The 20,888-nt window shown below is 42.4% G+C and overlaps 3 protein-coding genes across 4 annotated transcripts in view; 1 reads left to right on the top strand and 2 right to left on the bottom strand.

The window, feature by feature from the left end:
* LOC134448360 (uncharacterized) overlaps nt 1-854 on the bottom strand; it is a 4,666-nt gene extending 3,812 nt beyond the window's left edge. Inside the window, exon 1 of the mRNA XM_063198039.1 lies at nt 70-854. Coding sequence (XP_063054109.1) covers nt 70-444 — 375 coding nt within the window. The 5' untranslated portion in view covers nt 445-854. The remainder of the gene's footprint in view (nt 1-69) is intronic.
* Nucleotides 855-1,501: 647 nt separating this feature from the next.
* ino80e (INO80 complex subunit E) lies at nt 1,502-14,022 on the bottom strand. The gene is made up of 9 exons (XM_063198038.1): nt 13,801-14,022; nt 13,378-13,460; nt 13,194-13,264; nt 13,027-13,079; nt 9,875-9,956; nt 8,935-9,058; nt 8,137-8,235; nt 7,230-7,437; nt 1,502-1,624 (listed from the first exon to the last, which is right to left on the bottom strand). The coding sequence occupies exons 2-8, from the start codon at nt 13,456-13,458 to the stop codon at nt 7,231-7,233; spliced, it is 717 nt and encodes a 238-aa protein (XP_063054108.1). The 5' UTR covers nt 13,459-13,460; nt 13,801-14,022; the 3' UTR covers nt 1,502-1,624; nt 7,230.
* Nucleotides 14,023-14,353: 331 nt separating this feature from the next.
* On the top strand, nt 14,354-20,451 carry si:ch73-54f23.4 (zinc-binding protein A33). Of its 2 annotated transcripts, none has more exons than XM_063198037.1 (6): nt 14,354-14,436; nt 15,501-15,596; nt 15,803-16,036; nt 16,404-16,426; nt 17,990-18,105; nt 18,967-20,451. In XM_063198037.1, exons 3-6 carry the CDS (start codon nt 15,818-15,820, stop codon nt 19,527-19,529), a joined length of 921 nt encoding a protein of 306 aa, XP_063054107.1. In that variant the 5' UTR covers nt 14,354-14,436; nt 15,501-15,596; nt 15,803-15,817; the 3' UTR covers nt 19,530-20,451. The 2 variants fall into 2 exon arrangements, with proteins under 2 accessions (XP_063054107.1, XP_063054106.1); XM_063198036.1 differs by lacking the exon at nt 14,354-14,436 and adding an exon at nt 14,924-15,270.
* The last annotated feature ends 437 nt before the right edge of the window (nt 20,452-20,888 follow it).

The raw sequence follows: 20,888 nt of genomic DNA, 5'->3' as shown, positions 1-20,888 counted from the left end.
CAACAGTAACAACAGTGTAATGAGTAAAAACATGTGAAGTGAAAAAAGAAAAAAAGTCAGGCAGCTCACCTCTTCTCCTTCATCCTGCGTTCCCCAGTTATCCCTCTGGCTGAGGCGTAGGGCCGAGTACACGCGGGCCCCACAGGTGGAGTTGTAGAGGGAAGCAAAGCGGCGCCCACCGGGCAGGACGTGGCAGCGCTGGACCAGCCCGTGATGATGGCCCCCCTCCGCAGCAGCAGCAGACGCTCCGTCCTCCTCGCCCAGTAGTCCCTGGGGAGGCGTCTCCTGGTAGAAGCAGCCACCGCAGAGGGAAAAGTCGGTGTCTGTGTCCTGCGTCCCTGTCACCGCCTGGCTCCGCGCTACTGGGGGTGACAGCAGGCCTGACAGCAGCAGCACCAGCCCTGCCAGCAGTGACGCAGCAACACCGACCCTAGCAGCAGGCATGGCTCTGTCGTCTCCCTCTCTCTCTCTCTCTCCCACACTTCTCTCACACGATCCCTCTCTCCTTTTCTCTCACTCACTCACTCTCTCAGTGCAGCCACTGCAAGCCTCCGTGGGGGGGGGGCTGCTTAAACTACTGCAGAGCGTGGTGTGTGTTTTTTCCCTATCCTCTCCTCTCCCCTCCCAGCACACTGGCAAGAGACAGCTCAGCAAGTCAGAGTGAGTGAATGTTTTCTCTCTCGTTTGCTCCCTTCACCTCTCGACTCTCCCCCTCTCTCTCAGGCGCTCCCCCTTCTGTCAGCGTGCTCTGTGCGCGTTCATTCTCTCTCTCTCTCTCCCTATTGCTTCCTCTCTACCTCTCTCTCTATCGCTTTCTGCTTCTGGCGTATGCAGAATGTGTCTGCACTCTTCCCCTGCTGGTTTTCCCTCTCCTCTTCTTTGACAACCCCCACCTTCCCTTCCCTTGCCTTTGCTTTCTCCACCCACCCATCGTGCTCAGCCGCACAGAGCGCACACACACACACACTCAGATCAGCCCTTCCCTTGCTGTTGTGCGCACAAATGACCAGCTCACACCCTCCCTCTCTCTTCATCCTCATCTCTCTCTAAGAACACACAATCACTCACACACACACTCTCTCTCTCTCACACACACACACACACACCCTTTGCCAATTACCTGTAAGGCCACATTCCCCACAAATACACCGCCAGGGATGGATGACAGACAAGCACAATTACTCTCGTCGGCACACCCTCGCACTGACTACGCCAGCTAATATTTCACAGCTTATCATTATATGCCTTATACTGCGCCACTCTATTATTTGAACTGCTGTGTGCTATTGCAGTTATGTTATGTGGCGTGCTGTTTCCTAGTTACTATATGCCCACATTCTGTAGCGAGGTTGTGGGCAGTTCTCTGCAGTATTGGTGCAAAAAGAACACAGCAGGGCTATGGGACAAAAGGGAAACATATGGGAGGTCTGATAAGAGCAAGAGCAAGAGCATGAGCCATGAGCATTTTTAGTTTGGTGGGAAAAAAAGACACAGGCAGATGTATAATAGCAAAACAATTATTTATTTCCTAATATAAAAAAATGAGCAACAAAAAAAATGAACGATACAAACAATGCACACAAAAAAATGACAAATATCCTCTTAGCCACTCCTTTGTCCCCACCTGAAAGCAAAAGAAAAACAAAACACACAGACACATACACAAAGAATTGAATGAATGAGAGGCTTGAGAGGGTGGAGCACAGTAAACTAAATGCTGCGGGTGTCAGGCTAGTCTTCATAGCTACAGTACACATTGCCTGCTGCTGCCCTTCATGTAACCTCTCTGAACAACCCGTCACAAACAGCTGACACATAGAGTAGAGTAGGCGTCAATGCAGAAACGGGTCCGATTTTACATTAGTGCCCACAACCTTTAGCATGTGCTTATGAGGCAGCCTCTACTGAAATGGTACAAATGCAAAAAATACAGTACAGACACACACATAAGCACACATGACATGCCCACACATACACACACACACACACACACAACTCAAGTGGGGTGTGTCGGTGCTTGTGATTCAACTGACTCTCCCTTCTACTTCATCAAGTTCAGGCAGTTCCAAAAATGCACTGGTGTAGGATTAGGGCAAAGCTCCTGGGCAAAACTGACTCTGTTTTCTGATTTCCAATCTTGCATAACCAGAGACTGCTGGGAAGTCAGGATCTGCTGAAAAGATCCACGTCGTGGCATAATTACGGCGAAATCGGCACAATCTTCAGGGACATAAAAGGCAACATTTTGCGAGGTTGAAGAGGACTTGCTGGTATTTGACCTTAAAGTCCAAAAACACAAACAAATAAATTACGGCCCTTAAGTGGTCCTGTAGCGGCACATTCCACCACACCCACCGCCCAAGCCCCGAGCCATAGCCACAGCCACCCGCAGCCATTAACCCATTTTAGCCTAAGCCCTTTTTGGAAAAAGATGCCCTCTCCCTTTTAAAACCTTAATATCTCAGTCTCCAAAGCACATAAAAAACATCAAATAAGTTGCATTTAAAAGCCAGAACCATCATGTTGCACTAGAATGTGTTAATACAGCTCTAACAAAACCACATTTTTAATAAAACAGCTCAAATCTCAAGAACCTTAATGCAGCGTACATGTCACTCCAGGACACAATGGGTTTAGTGTTTACAGTGCCAGGGTTGTGTACGAACACAGTATTACACCGCGTTCCACATTATTACGCAAATGACATTTTTTGCCGTTTTCCCAAATAATCAATAGAAATGACAGTCGTCATATTTTTCAAGTCATCAGCCATTAGAGTACAATTTTAAACGTTTTTGAATGAACCTTCCAATGACATCGGTATTTTTTAAAATAATAAAAAACTTAAAATGCCCAAAATGCTCTGTTCCAATTAATTACGCAAAACAGTTTTGTAGTGTTGTAATCCAAATTTCTTTCTTTTTTTCCCATTTACATCAAAACAGTTGGCATTTGGTACCTTCAATACATTTCAATGTTCAAAACTTTGCTATAAGCTGTAACTGGAATGCTGCATTTAATATTGAAGTGATGGAATTGCATGGTAGTTATGGAAGCCCAGATATCCTTGCTGCTTTGATCTCAGCTGTTTTTGTTTGTTTGGTCGGGTGACCCACACTTCACTCTTCAATATACCCGTAGATTTCCATGCCACGTTTAGGTGCTTTGGAGATGATGACATTCTAACTCACCAGACATAACATCCCATTCATTTTCAATGGGGTTTTATGTCTGGTGAGTTAAAATGTCGATACCACCAAAGCACCTAAACGTGGCATGGAAATCTATGGGTATATTGAAGAGTGAAGTGTGGGTCACCAGACCAAACAAACAAAAACAGTTGAGAGCAAAGCATCAAGGATATCTGGGCTTCCATAACTCCCATGCAATGCCCTGCCATTGACTTCAATGTTAAAGGCAGCATTCCAGTTACTAAGACAAAGAGGTTATCATCAAGTATTGAACATTGAAATGTAATTTAGAAGGTACAAAAATCCAACTGTGTTGATGTAAATGGGAAACAAAGAAAGAAATTTGGATTACAACACTACAAAACTACTTTGCGTAATAATGTGGAACAGAGCATTTTAAGTTTTTTATTACTTAAAAAATACCGTTATCATTGGAAGGTTCATTCAAAAACATTTTAATTGTACTCTAATGGCGGATGACTTGAAAATTATGACGACTGTCATTTGCATTGATTATTTGGGGAAACAGCGAAAAATGTCAGTTGCATAATAATGTGGAACGTGGTGTATTCACCATTCCACACATCAAACACTGCGAGTGCTTTCCAATATGCAGACTCCCGTCCTCTGCCTGTGCTTGTGGCCTCGCGTTTTGCTGATGCCCCGCCTCCGTGGAGAAAACAATTAACTTTCCCCGCTGTCAGCCTAGCCACAACAACTTTTGGAGGACTATTACTCATTCATTATACCGACTGCAAATGAGAAAATTATATTAGAATTGCTAGATAATGACATACGCTTCTGTCGTCAATGACGTCATCATGAGTCCTCAAGCATGCAAGGGAGCAAGGGAGGACGGGAGTCCATATTAGAAAGCACCCTGTGAACTACCGTATGAAGAGACATTTAATGTTGTGCATTGTGCTTTCTCACAATACTTTTACGGCCACATTACTCCATTTCTGGAAATGTGCTAATTTCCCACCTCCTCTCGAGTTCAATAATTGAGTTGTACCAAACATCTTCTGTTAGAGTAAGATAACCCAAACTCTGCCCACCCAATGCAAAGTAGCGTGCTCAACTTCAGTCTCCTAAGGGGGCGTTGTCCCCTTCTTCTTTTTGTCTTTCTGTGGCATTTGGTGACGGCTTGCATGAGATGTGCGCTACCACCATCTACACTGCCAAGGGAACTCCATTCATTCTCAACTGTAAGTCTCCAAAGGTCTCCTAACCGAAGGTCTCCTAAAGGGGCGTTCACCTGACATCACATGGATCTAGGAAATGCACAGGCTTGAAGTATCTTACTCTAATAGAAGATGTTTGGTTGTACCCTTCTCTTGTTCTTCCAGTCATTCTCTGAGTCCAGTGATATTACTCAAAGCTTGTTCAAAGCTAGCATGTGGCACTGAACCGAATGGGTCCAGCTAGCAGCTAACTGGACCCATTCGGTTCAGTGCTACATGCTAGCCTGTAGGTCGCCTAGCCCTAAATTATGCATTGCCAGAGTCTGACTGGAACACGAGAAAAGTAAAACTCAATTATTCAACTCGAGGGGTGATGCAATATGAGCACATTTCCACAAATGGTGCAATGTCACTTTAAGAGCTGATGGCGTAGGAACTCAAGCACGGAATGAATGAAAACAAGGAGAACTCCACTTTTTTGAACATTAAGGCCATTTTCTGAGTGGTCTGCAATGTTTTATAGTCCCCCTTACCGTTTATTTCATGTTTGCTGCAGTCTCTGTTATTTGGCTAATTTGGATTTTATCTCAACCAGCTTTAGAATGGCCGTCTATAGGCACCTGCAACTCTGTTCTTAAAATCACCTTAAACATTTGTTTTCAAAAGTCTACAGCTCACAAAGTGGTTAGGGGTGTTCACTAGCAGCCCCTAACAAGTTTCAAGGCGAAATATGGTTTCTGTCATTTTTGATTTGCCATTTTGTGAAAGAAAGTGAAAGTGAAAATGAAACTTAAAGGGACACTGTGTGAGATTTTTAGTTCTTTATTTCCAGAATTCATGCTGCCCATTCACTAATGTTACCTTTTTCATGAATATTTACCACCACCATCAAATTCTAAGTATTCATTATGACTGGAAAAATTGCACTTTTCATACATGAAAAGGGGATCTTCTCCATGGTCCGCCACTTTGAATTTCCAAAAATAGCCATTTTTAGCTGCAAAAATGACTCTACTTGGACCATACTAGAAAATATTTGTTTATTACTAAGTAAACTTTCATGTAAATATCAAATTTGGCAATAGGTAGCCCAGTTTCAATGAGCAGCATAGTTGCAGTACCTTTTTTGACCGGATGCCATATTTCGCTACAAAAAATGTTAAGGAACACCAGTGAATACTGCTGAACACTTGGTGAGTTGCATATTCTTGTAAACAAATGTTAAAGGTGATTTTAAGAACAGAGTTGCAGGTGCCCATAGACGGCCATTCTAAAGCTGGTTGAGATCAAATTCAAATAAGCCAAATAACAGAGACTGCAGCAAACATTAAATAAACGGTGAGGGGATTCTAAAACATTGCAGACCACTCAGAAAATGGCCTTAATGTTATAAAAAAGTGGAGTTCTCCTTTAAGTCAAATGGATGTTGGTGCTGCACCACCACTACACACTGAGCCCGTTTATATGCACATCAATAAACCGTTTATGATCCGATTTTTGGAGTAACTGGTTTACAAGTGCTCATATAAACGGAATAAACAATTAATAATAATTAGTTTATTGCAGTTATCAGTATATGAGAAATCAGATTCACACAGGTAGGTTTTTGGCTAATAAACTGATTTCTCAAGACAGCTATCCAGCATAATCTGGTTATTATCAGGTTATTGACATTCTGGAATGATAAGTAGCCAATCACTAGCCTTGAATTTCAGTTTCGTGTCATACACTTGTGTGGAACACATGCAACCGACAGACTGCATGTAAACGACAATAAACAGTTTACTCCAATAACCTGTTTATTCCGATAACCCAATTATTGTGGTAATGTAAACAGCCTCAATGACAAAGTGACAGGTTGTGCATAAAGACTGGGCATGAAGCAAGAAGTTCTTGTTTTAATTGTTGATGGTTTTTCCAAATCTTCTTTCTGTGTGAGCTGCCTCTGTAACAGCCTGTGGTTTGCTCTCAATTGTGTGTGTGTGTGTGTGTGTGTGTGTGTGTGTGTGTGTGTGTGTGTGTGTGTGTGTGTGTGTGTGTGTGTGTGTGTGTGTGTGTGTGTGTGTGTGTGTGTGTGTGTTGTATGAATTGCATTTTCTGTTTATACTGTATGTCAGCTGGAACATTGCCATTTCCCTCTAGTCTTGAATGATTCAATTACGGAACAAAAAAACAAAAACAAAACAAAAGCCCATTATGAAGGATTCACATCATTCAAGTGTAAAGAAATCCCACCCACTGTCCATTCCACCATCAAACTTTATTACAACATTGTATTAAAGTTTAAAGGAAAAAGGAGAAAGAGTCTGGTGCCACACGGATGTCTATTTTTGCTATTTATTTTATCAGTGCACTGCAATCAGTGGCACCACATTCTTTTTCCTTTCTACTTATGATTTAGTCCTGCTCTGGTTGCACCGGATTGTTAAGCTAGAAGCACCGAGTGCGTATTTCCTTTGTTTTACAAGTTGTATTAAAATTTGTTGGTGGAATGGACAGTGGGGTCAGATGACCGAAAGGTATTTAAGTTTGTTGGTGGAATGGACAGTGGGAGGGATTTCTTAACACTTGAATGACAACACCACTGGGATAATAAGCTACACACCTGTCCAACTACAGAAGTGTGCAAAAGTGTCATTATTTTGAAGGACTGAATGGAAAATAAAGGTCCGCAACACTGTTTGATGCTCCCAAAAAAATGTAATAGCACAAAGTTTGCACTATTAACATTTTTTGGGAGCATCAAACAGAATTGCGGACCTTTATTTTCCTTTCAGTTGCCTTATTTTTGGTCCAGCACCTGTGCCACTGATGTGCGCGCATTCTCTGACTTTTTTGATTTTGAAGGACTCACATCACTCGTTGGGTATGTCAATGACCAGCTCCGCCTCGTCTCCCTCCCCTCTCTCCTCCTCCCCGCGGTCGCTCTCCGCGTCCGAGTCCCCCTCCTCCTCCGCCGTGTCTCCACTCAGCATCTGCCGCGGGACCCAACTGAACGGGGCGCCGGTCGACGGGGCCGCCGCCGTGCCTGATGGGTAATTAGAGCCCAGTGACGGAACCACCTGGAAGCCGTAAATGCAGCCGTGAGGGTAGTAGGTGTAAAGAAACAAACAGAAAAAGAACATTAATATAACGCGCTCTCTATAACTCAGGGTTCGTACACCTTTTTCATGAACAAATTCAAGCACCTTCAAGCACCAAATTTTCAGTTTTCCAGCACCCTTAAATAGGTCGCGGGAAGGGCGTGTGGGGGTCCTCCCCCAGAATTTTGTGTTTTTAAGTTGCAATCTCCTGCATTCTAATCAATTTTAGGTTGTCGAATGGCAAATCCCATCGGACATCTCACTCCCTCAGATTTTTGATGTACCTGAACAATTTATTTCTATTATTTGGCTTACTGAATTTGACTTTTGACACAAATTTCAAGCATTTTCAAGCACTTCACCAAACATTCAAGCATTTTCACAACCTTGACAACACTTAATTGAAATTCAAGCATTTTCAAGGAATTCTAGCACCAGTGGGAACCCTGATAACTGCTAAGTTATGATAATGCATATTTCATAGAGCCACTCTCGAATGCAGCTTGGCGCTTTATGAAATATGAAACACAGGACACCATTCATTTATGGAGGCTGTTACACAGCTCTGACCGGAAGCTATGTATTATAAATCATCTCCATTTTTTTCAACACCCCCCTCTCATCCTCCTCCCATCTCTTCTCTCATTCTCTCGCTCTCATTCGCTCTCTCTCTCTCACCTTCCCTGATGGGTCTTTCTTGTGTTTGGGCGTCTTTGTTTTTCTCTCTTTCTTGATGCGCTCAGCAGAGGGAGACAGATACTCCGGTGGGAAGGGGAGCTACCCACCACGCGTGCACACACAAACACACACACACACACACACACACGCACGCACACACACACACACACGCACACGCACACGCACACGCACACGCACACGCACACGCACACACACACACACACACACACGCACACACACACACACACGCACACACACACACACACACACACACACACACACACACACACACACACACACGCGCGCGCGCGCACAAATTCATACACACAACATACCTACCACACACAGGCACACATACACACACACACACCCAACATATGGACATAAACACATCACCATGCAAAAAAAACGACAATGCAAACAAAAACATACATGAGTTCCACAAACACAAAAATAAAGACAACACAATTCAGCAATCACACATCAAGTAACACCACACATGTAAAACACACACAAAATAGGATTACATAATTTAAAACCTCAAGAGGTTATAAATATGTCATAGACACAAACACAAAACAAAGACAGACAACAGAAAAGAAGAAAAAAGAAGTATGGTTAAAATGTGAAACCATAGAAACAAAAATAAACGCGTATGCATGAGGGTGTGTGGGTGGAGTATACAGCCAGGAGAATGCAAGGTCAAATGGCTAAACTGATATACCGTTATGATAGCGGTGGCTGGCTGCAGTAAGAGCCATTACAGCTAGAGGGCAGTAGTAAGCTATGTAGACTCACGCTGCTGAGGTACTGGCTGGAGGTGGAGGACGGGAGGCTGCTGGAGCCTGAACGAGAGAGCAGGGAGAGGTGGGAGGACGTGGAGGACGCAACACCGCCGGCAACAACAGGACTACTCCTCCTCCTGGGATGAGACAGCGAGCGAGGGAGGGAGACAGAGAGGAAGAGGAGGAGAAAGAAGAAGAGGAGGGGGTGAAACACAGAGGGGTGGAGGGGTATAGAGACAAAAAATAGAAAGAGAGGGAGGGAGGAGGAGAGAGAGTGCAGTGGAGATATAAAACAGAGGAAAGAAAGACAGAGAGGGGGGGGCAGAGAGGAATAGGAGGAGAGAGCGAGAGAGGAAGAGGAGGGAGAGGAAGAGGAGAGGATGAAACATGGGGGGGATTTAGGGACAAAAAAAGAAAGAGTGAGGGAGGAGGAGAGAGCGTGCAGAGGGGTGATAATACAGAGGAAAGAAAGACAGAGAGAGGAAAAGAAAGAGAGGGGGGGGGGCATTAAGCGACGGGAGCAATAAAACAGGATTCATAAAGTACTCACTCAACTGGAAGGTGAATATGCATTACTGTGCCATTCGAGGGACTTAGTTGCAGTTTTAAGCGTCTTACTTAAAGGTGATGTGCCCCACCACTTCCTCTGCATTGATAATGGGTGGTTGACGTCAGTCATGTATACAAAAGGATTAAAATGGCCATAATGCATTGAATTTCCTGTGGTGTGACTTCATGTTCCTGCGGTGTGACATGCATATGCAATGTGTTGATGCAGGACACATTTTCCCAAAAATTGCAAAAATAAGGCGAAATTCCACGGAATTTCCAAAAAATTTTCTGGAATTAGAAAAACTTTTTTTTTTTTTTAAAGTGTTACGCCCTTAAACGTCAACCACCCTAATACACCAGCAGAGAAGCAGAGAGGCGGAGGAGCAGTGACTCATACTCACTTCTTCACCCCCTCCCTTTCCCGCTCCCTCTCCCGAAGACCCTCTCCCTCGCTGTTCTCTGAGGATGCCGTAGCGTCAGAGTCTGAGAAAAAAAAGAGGCAAAAAAGCACTGGTTTTTATTGTCGTCATTAAATTATATCCAGACGCGTTGTGTTGACAGTGATCCAGTAGATGTTTATATTAGTATTACAGACAAAATATAATATCAAGTCAACAAATTTCACTTTGGTGGTGAATAAATGCTATGTCTACTATGTGGGCTATAATCGAGTCAGGCCAATAAATTCAACTCGTCCCAGAGGTGTATTGTGGCTTTCATAACAAAGTCTTGTCGGAATATTCATCACATACCATAAACATTTCAAAGCCTCAGTCACAAACGCTTACTCCCACAAAACCAGATGCAACTTTTTACCTAGAAATCTGATTTCAAAAGAAATCAAGGTCCCATAGCACATAAATATTGCCAGAGGAATTAAGCATGTGGCTCGTTCCAAGTCAATTAACACACCCTCCACAGGTGACCTTCTTTGATTTTCCTGATTTCTCACGGCATCCGACCTTCAACGGTTTTGGTGAAGAGGCCATTTGAAGGCCTGTATCTGTCTTCAAATTAAAGCTGGGGGTCAAATGTGCTTGTAAATTATGTTTACAATTCCTGGGCTCGATAAATGTCCCGTGGGCATGGTACCCAAACTTTGGAGACCATTAGGATGCTAAAACTTGGTATTCTTTCAGTTGGCATCAAAAGATACCTGTCCGTGCAATATTAGGCAAATTGACAAGGGTCACCTGGGGAGATTCCTATGAGCAAGCCTATGCTATAGGGTTATCAATCTTGATGTCAAGGACATGAAACCAGATAGTTTTTTTATATATAAAAAAAAAGATTGGCAAAATACATCTGGACAGAATTAATGAAATTGAATTGAAATTTAATACACACGGTGTCAAGACTGGCTTTGTCAGCCATATAGCCCTCTTTTTTTCACCAGCATCAAACATTACCTGCCCCTGGCCTAATTCCCATCCAGGTCACTGAACCAACGTACATAACCTGCACTGAGTAGACACCACAGTCCCGTACTCCAGACTTGTGCACCCTCCCTGCCTCGGGCACAGCACAGGAGTCTGGTGAGCTAGAAGGAGGTTAATAGCCATGGCTGCTGTCTGGCTGCAAGTCTCCAAGTGTTTAAAGGTGCACTGTGTAGTCTGTAGAATGTGGCCAGAATGGGTAATTATGTTGCTCATTGAAACTGTGCTGCCTATTACCAAATTTGATCTTTTCATGAATATTTACTAAATAATAAACCAATATTTAGTAGTATAAGCAAAGTACAGTACGTTTTGCAGCTAAAAATGTCTACGGTATTTCTGGAAATTCAAAATGGCGGACCATGGAGAAGATCCCCCTTTTCATGTATGAAAAGTGTAATTTTCCCTGTCATAATGAATACTTGGAATTTGATGGTGGTGATAAATATTCATGAAAAAGGTAACATTAGTGAATGGGGAACATGAATTCTGGAAATAAACTACATGGCGGCTATTGTCTGGCTACAAGTCTCCAAAGGTGTAGGGCAGTTAGGCTTAGCTTACTTGCTGCGCAACACTGAAGTCTTTAGTCAGCATTTAAAAAGAGAATTTTGAACTGGCATATCTTCGACACATAGACAATATGCAGATATTCTGCAAAATTTTAAGACCAGCGGGAAAACCAATGCAAAATAATCAGGGTAGACTGTTGAAAGTAGATGTTTTGTGCAAAATGGTGCCCTAAATTGAAGTTTATTTAAGTCAGTGGCCATTTTTTCAGTGAAACCATTCAGCACACGGGTGTGACATATCCATACCCATGCCATAAAAGAAAGAGCTTAGACACTTCTACACTGGGAACAATTAAAGGTCCCTCCAAAATGTCCAAATTTGTCCAAATCAGCAATGCCAGATGACTCAGGAATGGACACGGGAATGTGCATCAAAATGCTCTCTGTGCAGTTGAAGAAGCAAATTCACTACCAGACGATAGGAATGGGATATCGGTATCAGTGTATCGGTATCGGGTTCAGATATCAACATAATTCAGAGATCGGATCAGATCGGAATTTTCCCAAAGTATCGGAATTTTCCCAAAGTATCGGAATTTTCCCAGTACTGACAATGAGCCATATCTAATGTTAATTTGAAGTAATAACACTTGCAAATTAGTTTTCAGGATGGGTTACTTTTTTACTTGTTACTTTTTTCTTATTAATTGGTTTCCTGTCCTTTTCCGACCAAATAGTCATCACGGGCCTACCTCAAGTTGAAATCCATGCATATATGTGGTTTTGGTATTGGATCGGAGTAGTATCGGTATCGGAAGATATCCAAATTTAGATATTGGGATCGAATCGGAAGTGAAAAAATCGGTGCATCCCTACCAGACGATAGGCTGTTTTCACAGTTAATTTTCGGCAGACGTGAAGTGATACAAAATTGACCTCATCCACATCTGCAATGATGTCAGTCATGGGTGAGCGGTTAGGGCGTCAGACTTGCATCCCAGAGGTTGCCGGTTCGACTCCCGACCCGCCAGGTTGGTGGGGGGAGTAATCAACCAGTGCTCTCCCCCATCCTCCTCCATGACTGAGGTACCCTGAGCATGGTACCATCCCACCGCACTGCTCCCCATGGGGCACCACTGAGGGCTGCCCCCTTGCACGGGTGAAGCATAAATGCAATTTCGTTGTGTGCAGTGTGCAGTGTTCACTTGTGTGCTGTGGAGTGCTGTGTCACAATGACAATGGGAGTTGGAGTTTCCCAATGGGCTTTCACTTTTCACTTTCACAATGTGTGTCCAGTAGGCTACCGGATCAGCACTTCAGCACGTAAGGCTCGTCCACTTGTGGGATCGTGTCGGCCTAGAAATTGCCAGGCAATGAATTTGTTGGCAATTCTCGCAGCGGTTGAAGTTCTGTTTGTGTGCTGGCATTATGGACACACTAGATATTGATCAGACTTTCTTCACGCAGACAGACTACACCATATCTGAACCATCACTTGCTCAGATGTCAATGTCTATTACATGACAAAGAAAGAATAAAACCACGAGGCACCACTGAATACATTTACATCTAAATTAATTCAAAGCTAAATTTTAAGTTACTTACCTGAAGAGTCATCATCCACTCGTTCATACTGCAATAGTCTGTCCAGAAGAAAACTAAAGGGCAGAATATAATATTCAAATAACCAACTAATTGCTGAAAAAAATGTTTTACAAGGTACTTGTTTATAATTGATCTGATGGCTATTTAAATCAAGTGTCTTAAGTCACCTTTTATCACGGGATACTTTTAGTAGCTTCCTCTGTGCTTTTCTCAATTCTTCCTGAAAGCATTCTTGTTCCTGCATAACAAACATCTACGTGGTTAGTGTTTGTGCATCAAAGTTCAGAGAGAAGCTGCTCCAACAGAACAGAAGGCAGGGGTACATGAAGATGCTTTCATAGGCCTACTTACATAAACCAAGAATTTCAATTTTCGCTTCAGGTTTTTGTATTTCCTCTTGTAGTCCACATCACTATCAGACTGGCCGTTCATATCTGAAAATATGACAGCAAAATAATCAATGCTGTTGATCTCTGCTCTCACAGATAATGACCGGTAAGTAGACTACAGCAACATTGTTTATCAACTGGAACCTTGCAGCAGAACATGGTACCCGAGTATAACTTTCAGCACACTTCCTCACTTCTTTATACTTTGCATTTCATACTTTGACATCAGACCCGAAATATTTTGTTTGAAAGGAATAATCAGCCTAACGCGAAGTTACATAGTAGGTCTAATTCTAATTGCAAAACAAAGCAATGATGTAAAGCGTCATCTCCCCTACACCATGCTAGGATAACCATTAGCCACAATGACTTAAATCATTCTTACCTGGCTGAGTTAGCCAGTTCAGACAGAAATGAAGTGTGTGGTTGGACCTAAGTTAAGCAGAAGCCTAAATGCACGCACAAAAAAACCCTTAGACGAGTTTATTATCTTAATGACAACAACTTATTTCACCGTTGATAGTTCATTCATAGACGATTTCTGTTTACTTCCGTTTTAATACCCGGAAGTTGTACAACAGGCAAGTTGTCAAAATAAAAGACTCTCAACCTACTCAGCAAAAGCCGTACACTTTAGCCTGATTTCCATGGGACGTTGTGAAAACCACGCAAACTCTTCATAGGAAATGCTGCATAAAGACTAGTATAATTTTCAATGGCATAGAAGACATATAATTGTAAAATCCTGTATTGTATAATTATTATTGAGTACATGTTATAGCATGATATTGTAGTCTTTCATGTGATCTATGTGGAACTGTCTATTTATTTTATTTCGAATGACTAAATTGCCATTACATTTTGGTATTTGTACCTAATGATATTGCCTAGCTGATGAAAGATTATCGGTTGGGTTTCAGGTTTGTCAAGAGTACAGTCTCAGCAGCACCATCAGAGAGGAGCGTCATCATGAGAGCACCATGAATTATACAAAGGGAACATTCACACATGAGCAATACATGTGAGTCGGCCTTTTTACACATTCTCTCTCTCTCTCTCTCTCTCTCTCTCTCTCTCTCTCTCTCTCTCTCTCTCTCTCTCTCTCTCTCTGACACAACAAATATTCAAAGTATACTGCCCTTCATGCAGACAGACAGAGCACTCTGTGTGAAAAATAAGACTCCCTCTGTTCTTCTAGACCTCTATTTGGGGAATGCTATCAATGCATACGCACACGGTTATGCACAATAGGTGTGAGCAAGCGCCAGAATTTTTGTGCAGGGAGATCATTTTCTGTGAAATATAACCTCCCCTTTGTTTCTCCCCCCCTGCCATGCACCTTCTTTCTTTCCACTGACGGACCAAAATAGAAAGCTCTCATCTCCCCCCCATAAATTGCCCATGCTCTTCTTTCAGACAGGCACGAGCCCTGCAGTCCCTCCTCCTATTATGTCAGTCAGTCACCCTCAAACCACTATGCCATTCTCTTGTTTTAACGTCCGCATGTTTGGCCCAAGGTTTTGTAGGCACTAACAATGACAAGCTGTATCGGCGGCGTTTACATCTCATCTTGCCTTATGACACAACCCCACCTGCTTGACGGTTGAGCAATCGTCTGTCTTCACTCTTGCCTGTCATTTTTATTGTCACATCCAGCCATAAGTCTTTTTTGAAGACCCCACGTGCTCTTCTTCTCCTCTCAGGAGCTCACAGCTGGTCTTTATTTTCTGACTTTGTTTGCTAAATACAAACTGGAATGAATCGCTTCAGGAATCACTTCAAACTCACCCCCAACAACAACAACAACCACAAGTTTGAAAACAACTTTGATAAATCTGTTCTCAATGAACACAAGGTAAGTAAAGACTGGCTGATAAAAGAGAAGGGCATAGAGACAGGTGGTGTGTTACTATTAAGAACTTTATTAGTAGACACATGGGCAATGCACAGAGACTCTGGCCAGAGAGCCAGCGAGTTGATTCAGAGGCTAACCATGGAACTGTAAAGTTTCTTTCCAATTATAATTCTGTATTGTAGAGGGCACATACAGGCGTGTGAATATTCTTGTGTTCTTGTGACTTTTAGGATAAGCTTATTGAAGCCATTAGGAAGATAAAGCGTGGAGCAAACCAATGTCATGACGAGGAAAGGGAGACTTATGGTGAATCCATCGATGTGGAGGTACAGTATTAGAGGTTATGCAATGATTTCAAGTGCAACGATTATATTGTTGGATGTTTTAATTGTATGTTTTTCTATCAACATGAAGTAAACAAATGTGAAAGGTGCAAACCAATAACACCACAGCACTGCTCACTGCATTTGCTCTGTGTGTGTGTGTGCTTTGATGTGTTTTCCCCTTATCTTTCTATTAATCCCTTGACTAGTATAAGTTTGACGAGATGGAGAGGGAGATCCGAGCAGAGTTCCGGAACCTCCATCGCTTCCTGGACGAGGAGGAAGAGAATGACCTCGAGCGACTCCGGAAAGAGAAAGAAAAACGAATCAATTTGTTAAAAGAAAGGGAGAGGAAAATCGCCATGCAAGGGAGGAATCTGGAGAAAGTGGTTGAATCTCTGAACTATAAACTGACGGAAGAGGACAGTCCTAGACTGCTGAGGGTGAGTTGGTAGGTGGGGAGTGGAGGAGAGGGTAGCAACAGAGGGGGCGTCTCCCACCGTGATTGGAGAACCATCAGGAATATACTAGATGCAACTTGTCAACAAATCGGCAGTTGATTGATATATTATATTGCCTGCACCACCATGCACCAGTGATAAACCTTTAAGCAGGTGTTTATAAGTGTCAAAGGTGAGGTGATCTGTTTGTTTATATTAATTTGATAAATCCACATTATGAGTTGCACAGAAACAAATTCATGAATGTGTGAGTGATGTTTCATGCCATTATTGGCTATATTTGAACAACATACATTGACCATATTACTTATTTGCATATCTTACTTTTTTTCACTGTTTATCTTTTTAGGACATCAGAGAACTCCTAAAGAGGCAAGTAACTGATTGCCAATGTTTTAATTTTCATTATTTTCTCATTCTCCCCTCTATCATGTTCAACTCCTTCAATTGTTCTTTTTCTCACTGACTGCCGATCAGTATGTCTCAGCTTTCCTTAAGTTTGTTTTTAAATGACCTGACCTGCTAGCATTAAATGCGTAGTAGAAATACTTTATTGATACACGAAGGAGGTTAAGCACAATCCAACAAATCTAAATGATTCGTTATTCTTCCAACATGCATTATTACCCATATATGTGCACATGCTGTACATACATATGTACATATACCCAGTGCCTATAAAAGTACATTCAAATACCATGTTTTTTAATGAAAAAAATACAGATACATAACTTCACATTTTTTTACATATTAAATGTACCCTGTACACAGTTGTATGAATCAGAAGTACTCTGCACATATAATAATCATATGATATTACATGGTTTCAACTTAGTAATATCACATGCTACTTTTGTTGTAATTACATCTGTAAGAGTACTTGCACTTCTACTTTATACAACTCTGCCTGTACAATTCATAAATGAACTCAAAGCTTTAAAGGGGGAAAAAAGTTAAATTAACATGATTGCATAAGTATGCATACATTGTTGCAGCACCTTTTTCCTTTTATTACAGCACTCAGACTTTTTGGGTAGGAGTTTATCAGCGTACAGTACATCTTGATGTGGCAGCATTAGGCCACTCTTCTTTGCAAAACCACTCCATATCTGACAGATTGCAAGGGCATATATTGTGCACAGTCTTCTTCAGATCACCCCAGTTTGATGGGATTCAGAACTGGACTCTGTCTGGGCCATTCCAAAACCTCAGTCTTATTCTCGTGAAATCATTCTTTTGTTGATTTAGGCATGTGAGATGTTGGTAATTGTCATTGTGAAAGGTCTTATGGCAAATATTGCCACATCAACATGTGAAACGCTGATAGACTCTTACTCAAAAAGACTGAGTGCTGTAATAATAGCCAAAGGGGCTGCAGCAAAGTATTAGTTAAATGAGTATTAGTTTAAGGGTGTGCATATTTATGCAACCACGTTACCAACCAAGTTTTTCAGATTCTATTTTTTCCCTGTAGCCCCTTAATGCAAGCCGTACCTCCAGTGGCCCGCTGTAATAGTCATTGAAATGTAACTACCATAGCACTACAATACTATGACACAACACAGGCTTTTTAGTAATGCACCACAACTTGGTCATTACCATACTGGTAACAACAAATGTATAAAGCCGTGTCTTAAGGGGTTAAAGCTTTGCGTATGTTTTTCAATTGCATTGTACAGGTTACAGTTTATAGTAACGGTGGAAAATGTGAAGTGATTTGTCTATTTGTCATTTTTTACGTCACAAAAGCCTGCCATTTGAACAGGGGTGTGCAGACTTTTTGCCACTGTACATAGGCTACATATACGTACAAAGTACATATATAGCCTACGAACATACATGCATGTTATGGTTAAATAAATATATCACATATCTGCATCACCAACAGAGATTCCTCACCAATCCTGATCCAGCTCCACTGCTGTTTACCTGCAGGTGTGATGTCAATTACATTTCCCCTCCCCCAGTGGACAGTGAGGTGTACTCGGGACAGTTCGTGGGGCCTATTCAGTACAGGATCTGGAAACACATGAAGGCCTGTCTATACCCAAGTAAGTCTCTCCATGCACCTAGAGTCAGAGCTCTCAGTCTGTGTCAGGGCTGGACTGGTCTGGGACTGAAAAATGGATGACCCATGCATTTTTGGCACAGACCGGCCCCTAACAAACAGGGGCCACTTTCATACTATATCTTGACTGGCTGAATCCACTGTCTGTGTTGACGATGGACTAATGGGCCTCCCCCTCTAAACTGTGGGCCATTCCCCAGGAAAACAACAGCAACAGCAGTAGCATGGGCTGCTGAGGACTGTCGGCCCACTGGGAAAATATCCTCTGTATGCCAGATTACTAGTCCAGCCCTGGTCTCTGTTACTGTCGGCCCACTGGGAAAATATCCTCTGTATGCCAGATTACTAGTCCAGCCCTGGTCTGTGTTTCATAATGCAAAAGCCCTGCCATGTATTTGAGCCAAGCATTTTCTGAACCAGATGACCATTAATCAAGCACACAAATCATCAGTTTGATGTAATGATAATCTGTGGTAAGTGCAAATGCAGGCAGAAACATGGCAGGGTTGTTATTTCCTAAAACTGGGAGTGACAGCGCTTACGTTTACATGAGACATTTACCGGTAATTCGGAATTAATTCCATCCGCTTTGAAAATGTCATGTAAACACCTCTTAATTCAGAATGAAAGGAAAGTAAACTCGAAAGTAAACTCGACGGAAGTATTTAATTCTGAATTATTAATTCGGAATTAAAAACATTGTGTAAACGTAATGAATGACACCTAAGTAAACATTATTCAAACATGTGCTATATTTTCAGCACTGTCAGACTCTGCAGTATCTGCACATTTGTGTAGTGAGTCCTGTATTTTCACGTGCTCATGTCCTCCTCCACAATAACAGACATCTCAGTGCTGACATTTGACCCGGAGACTGCCCACCCGCTCCTGGACCTCTCGTCCAGCTGCAGCTCGGTGGTGTTCGACGAGGACAAACCCATGCCATCCAAGGAGGAGCTGGAGAGGAACCCTCGCTGCTTTAACTACTACTACTGCATCTTCGGCCGGGAGGGCTTCACCACGGGCCGCCACTACTGGGAGGTGGGCGTGGCCACAAAAACAGCCTGGCGGGTGGGCGTGGCGCGCGAGGACATCCCTCGCGGCGAAATGAAGTCCAGCACCTGTGCCGAAGGCTTCTGGACGCTGGCGCTCAAGAACGGCTCCGTCGTGGCCTCCACCTACCCGAAGCCCACCGCCTTACGGATCTCTTTCCCTCCTGTGCGCATCGGCGTCTTCCTGGACTGTGAGAGGGAGGAGGTGACCTTCTACAATGCCGTTACCATGGCGCCGCTCTTCTCCTTCATCATGGATGATGTGGAGTGGCCCCTCCTGCCCTTCTACAACCCCTGTGACACGGACGAGGGGAGGAACGTCGCACCAATCACCATGTTCTCGCCTTCCTTGTGACGCAGTTGAACAACAGTACTTTTGAAATCTTGGTAACACTTTACAATAACGTCCCATTCACAGCTTTATAAACATTTAACAAAGCATTTACAAATGTTTGTAAATGAGTAATAACCAAACTATGACAGCACAGTGGAGTGGGACTAAACTTCTGCTGTGTGAGTTTGATGTGGTTTCATGCCTTCTGGTCTTTGGAGGAGAAATTTCCAGGACCGCTGCGACTGCGCTGTGTCTGCTGTGTTAGCATAGTATTTCTTGCCCATTTATAAACATTTGTAAACATTTTGTTGATAATTAGTTAAGTGTTTATAAAGCTGTGAATAGGACGTTATTGTAAAGTGTTACTGAAATCTTAGATTTAGAGGTATATAGACAGATCTTTTTGTTGTTTGTTTGTTCCTTATCTGTTGTTTGTAGCCTACTGATGTGGACTATGTACCAACTTCCAAATGCATCGTTTTGTGAGTACAGACCATATTTGTACTACTGTAGAAGTTTGGTGTCATGGCATGTGATTTTAGTGTGGTAAGTTTGAAGATGCTGCCAAGTTACATTTGCGCTTGTACTAAGCTATTCGGAATAACTCTGTAACTCGGCTAATGTTCACCCAAGGTAGAAAACACTTCAGGTGGACTACTGGATGGATGTCACAGTTCAAATGGCATTACGGTGAATCTACTCCGAACCATCACTTTAATGTTAAAGGAAGAGGAATCATTGTGCTTTTATACATTAGGCCTTCCATTACTATGTATATATCCACTGGTACAGTATCCTCTGCATGTGGGAATGATAGAGACTCTTTATGTTTTTATTTTAATGTTTTCCATATATTTAGTATTGTGAAATATGTATTATTAATATACATTTATTTCAAATGTCCGATCTACATGCTGAGTGTTGTGACATGTCAGTTTCCTCAGAGGGGATAAAATAAAGTCTTATCTTATTATATCTAAAGTCCTATTTCCATTTCTGTTCTAAAATAGGATAAAAAAGAACAAGGACAAAGGAGAAAGGCAATGTTGCACAACATTACTCATTTGTTTTGTCTGACATATAGACTAAAATTATCCCAAATTATTTTCCATCACCTGTGCACTACACTAAAGGGCCCACAAATGAATTCATGTACTCCAAAAGAAGCATAAAAAAAAATCTTATATCACTATATCCTAAAGCACACCATACTCTATGGAACCACGGTTACTGGACACAATAACAAAAAGAACAGAGAAAATGAAAATCAATAACGGTGCAGGAGGGCTGGTGATTGAGAGGGGTGCTCGCTCTGGCAACACTATGAGGTTACCTCCAGCTATAAATACTACCTGACTGCATAGCTACACACACTGGAAT

The sequence above is a fragment of the Engraulis encrasicolus genome, chromosome 5 (genome assembly GCF_034702125.1).
Source record: "Engraulis encrasicolus isolate BLACKSEA-1 chromosome 5, IST_EnEncr_1.0, whole genome shotgun sequence".
NCBI lineage: Eukaryota > Metazoa > Chordata > Actinopteri > Clupeiformes > Engraulidae > Engraulis > Engraulis encrasicolus.
The sequence above is the reverse complement of the archived record's forward strand: the minus strand, read 5'-3'. Positions and strand labels throughout refer to the sequence as shown.

Bases quoted from the DNA above. Each gene is read 5' to 3' on its own strand.
- si:ch73-54f23.4 (XM_063198036.1), top strand. From the start codon at position 15,172: ATGAATCGCTTCAGGAATCACTTCAAACTCACCCCCAACAACAACAAC. The intron at 16,037-16,403 runs GTGAGTTGGTAG...TTATCTTTTTAG, and splicing joins ACAGTCCTAGACTGCTGAGG to GACATCAGAGAACTCCTAAA. The intron at 18,106-18,966 runs GTAAGTCTCTCC...CCACAATAACAG, and splicing joins GAAGGCCTGTCTATACCCAA to ACATCTCAGTGCTGACATTT.
- ino80e (XM_063198038.1), bottom strand. From the start codon at position 13,458: ATGAACGGCCAGTCTGATAGTGATGTGGACTACAAGAGGAAATACAAA. The intron at 13,265-13,377 runs GTAAGTAGGCCT...TTTGTTATGCAG, and splicing joins AATTGAAATTCTTGGTTTAT to GAACAAGAATGCTTTCAGGA. The intron at 7,438-8,136 runs GTGAGAGAGAGA...TACGGCTTCCAG, and splicing joins AGAAAGACCCATCAGGGAAG to GTGGTTCCGTCACTGGGCTC.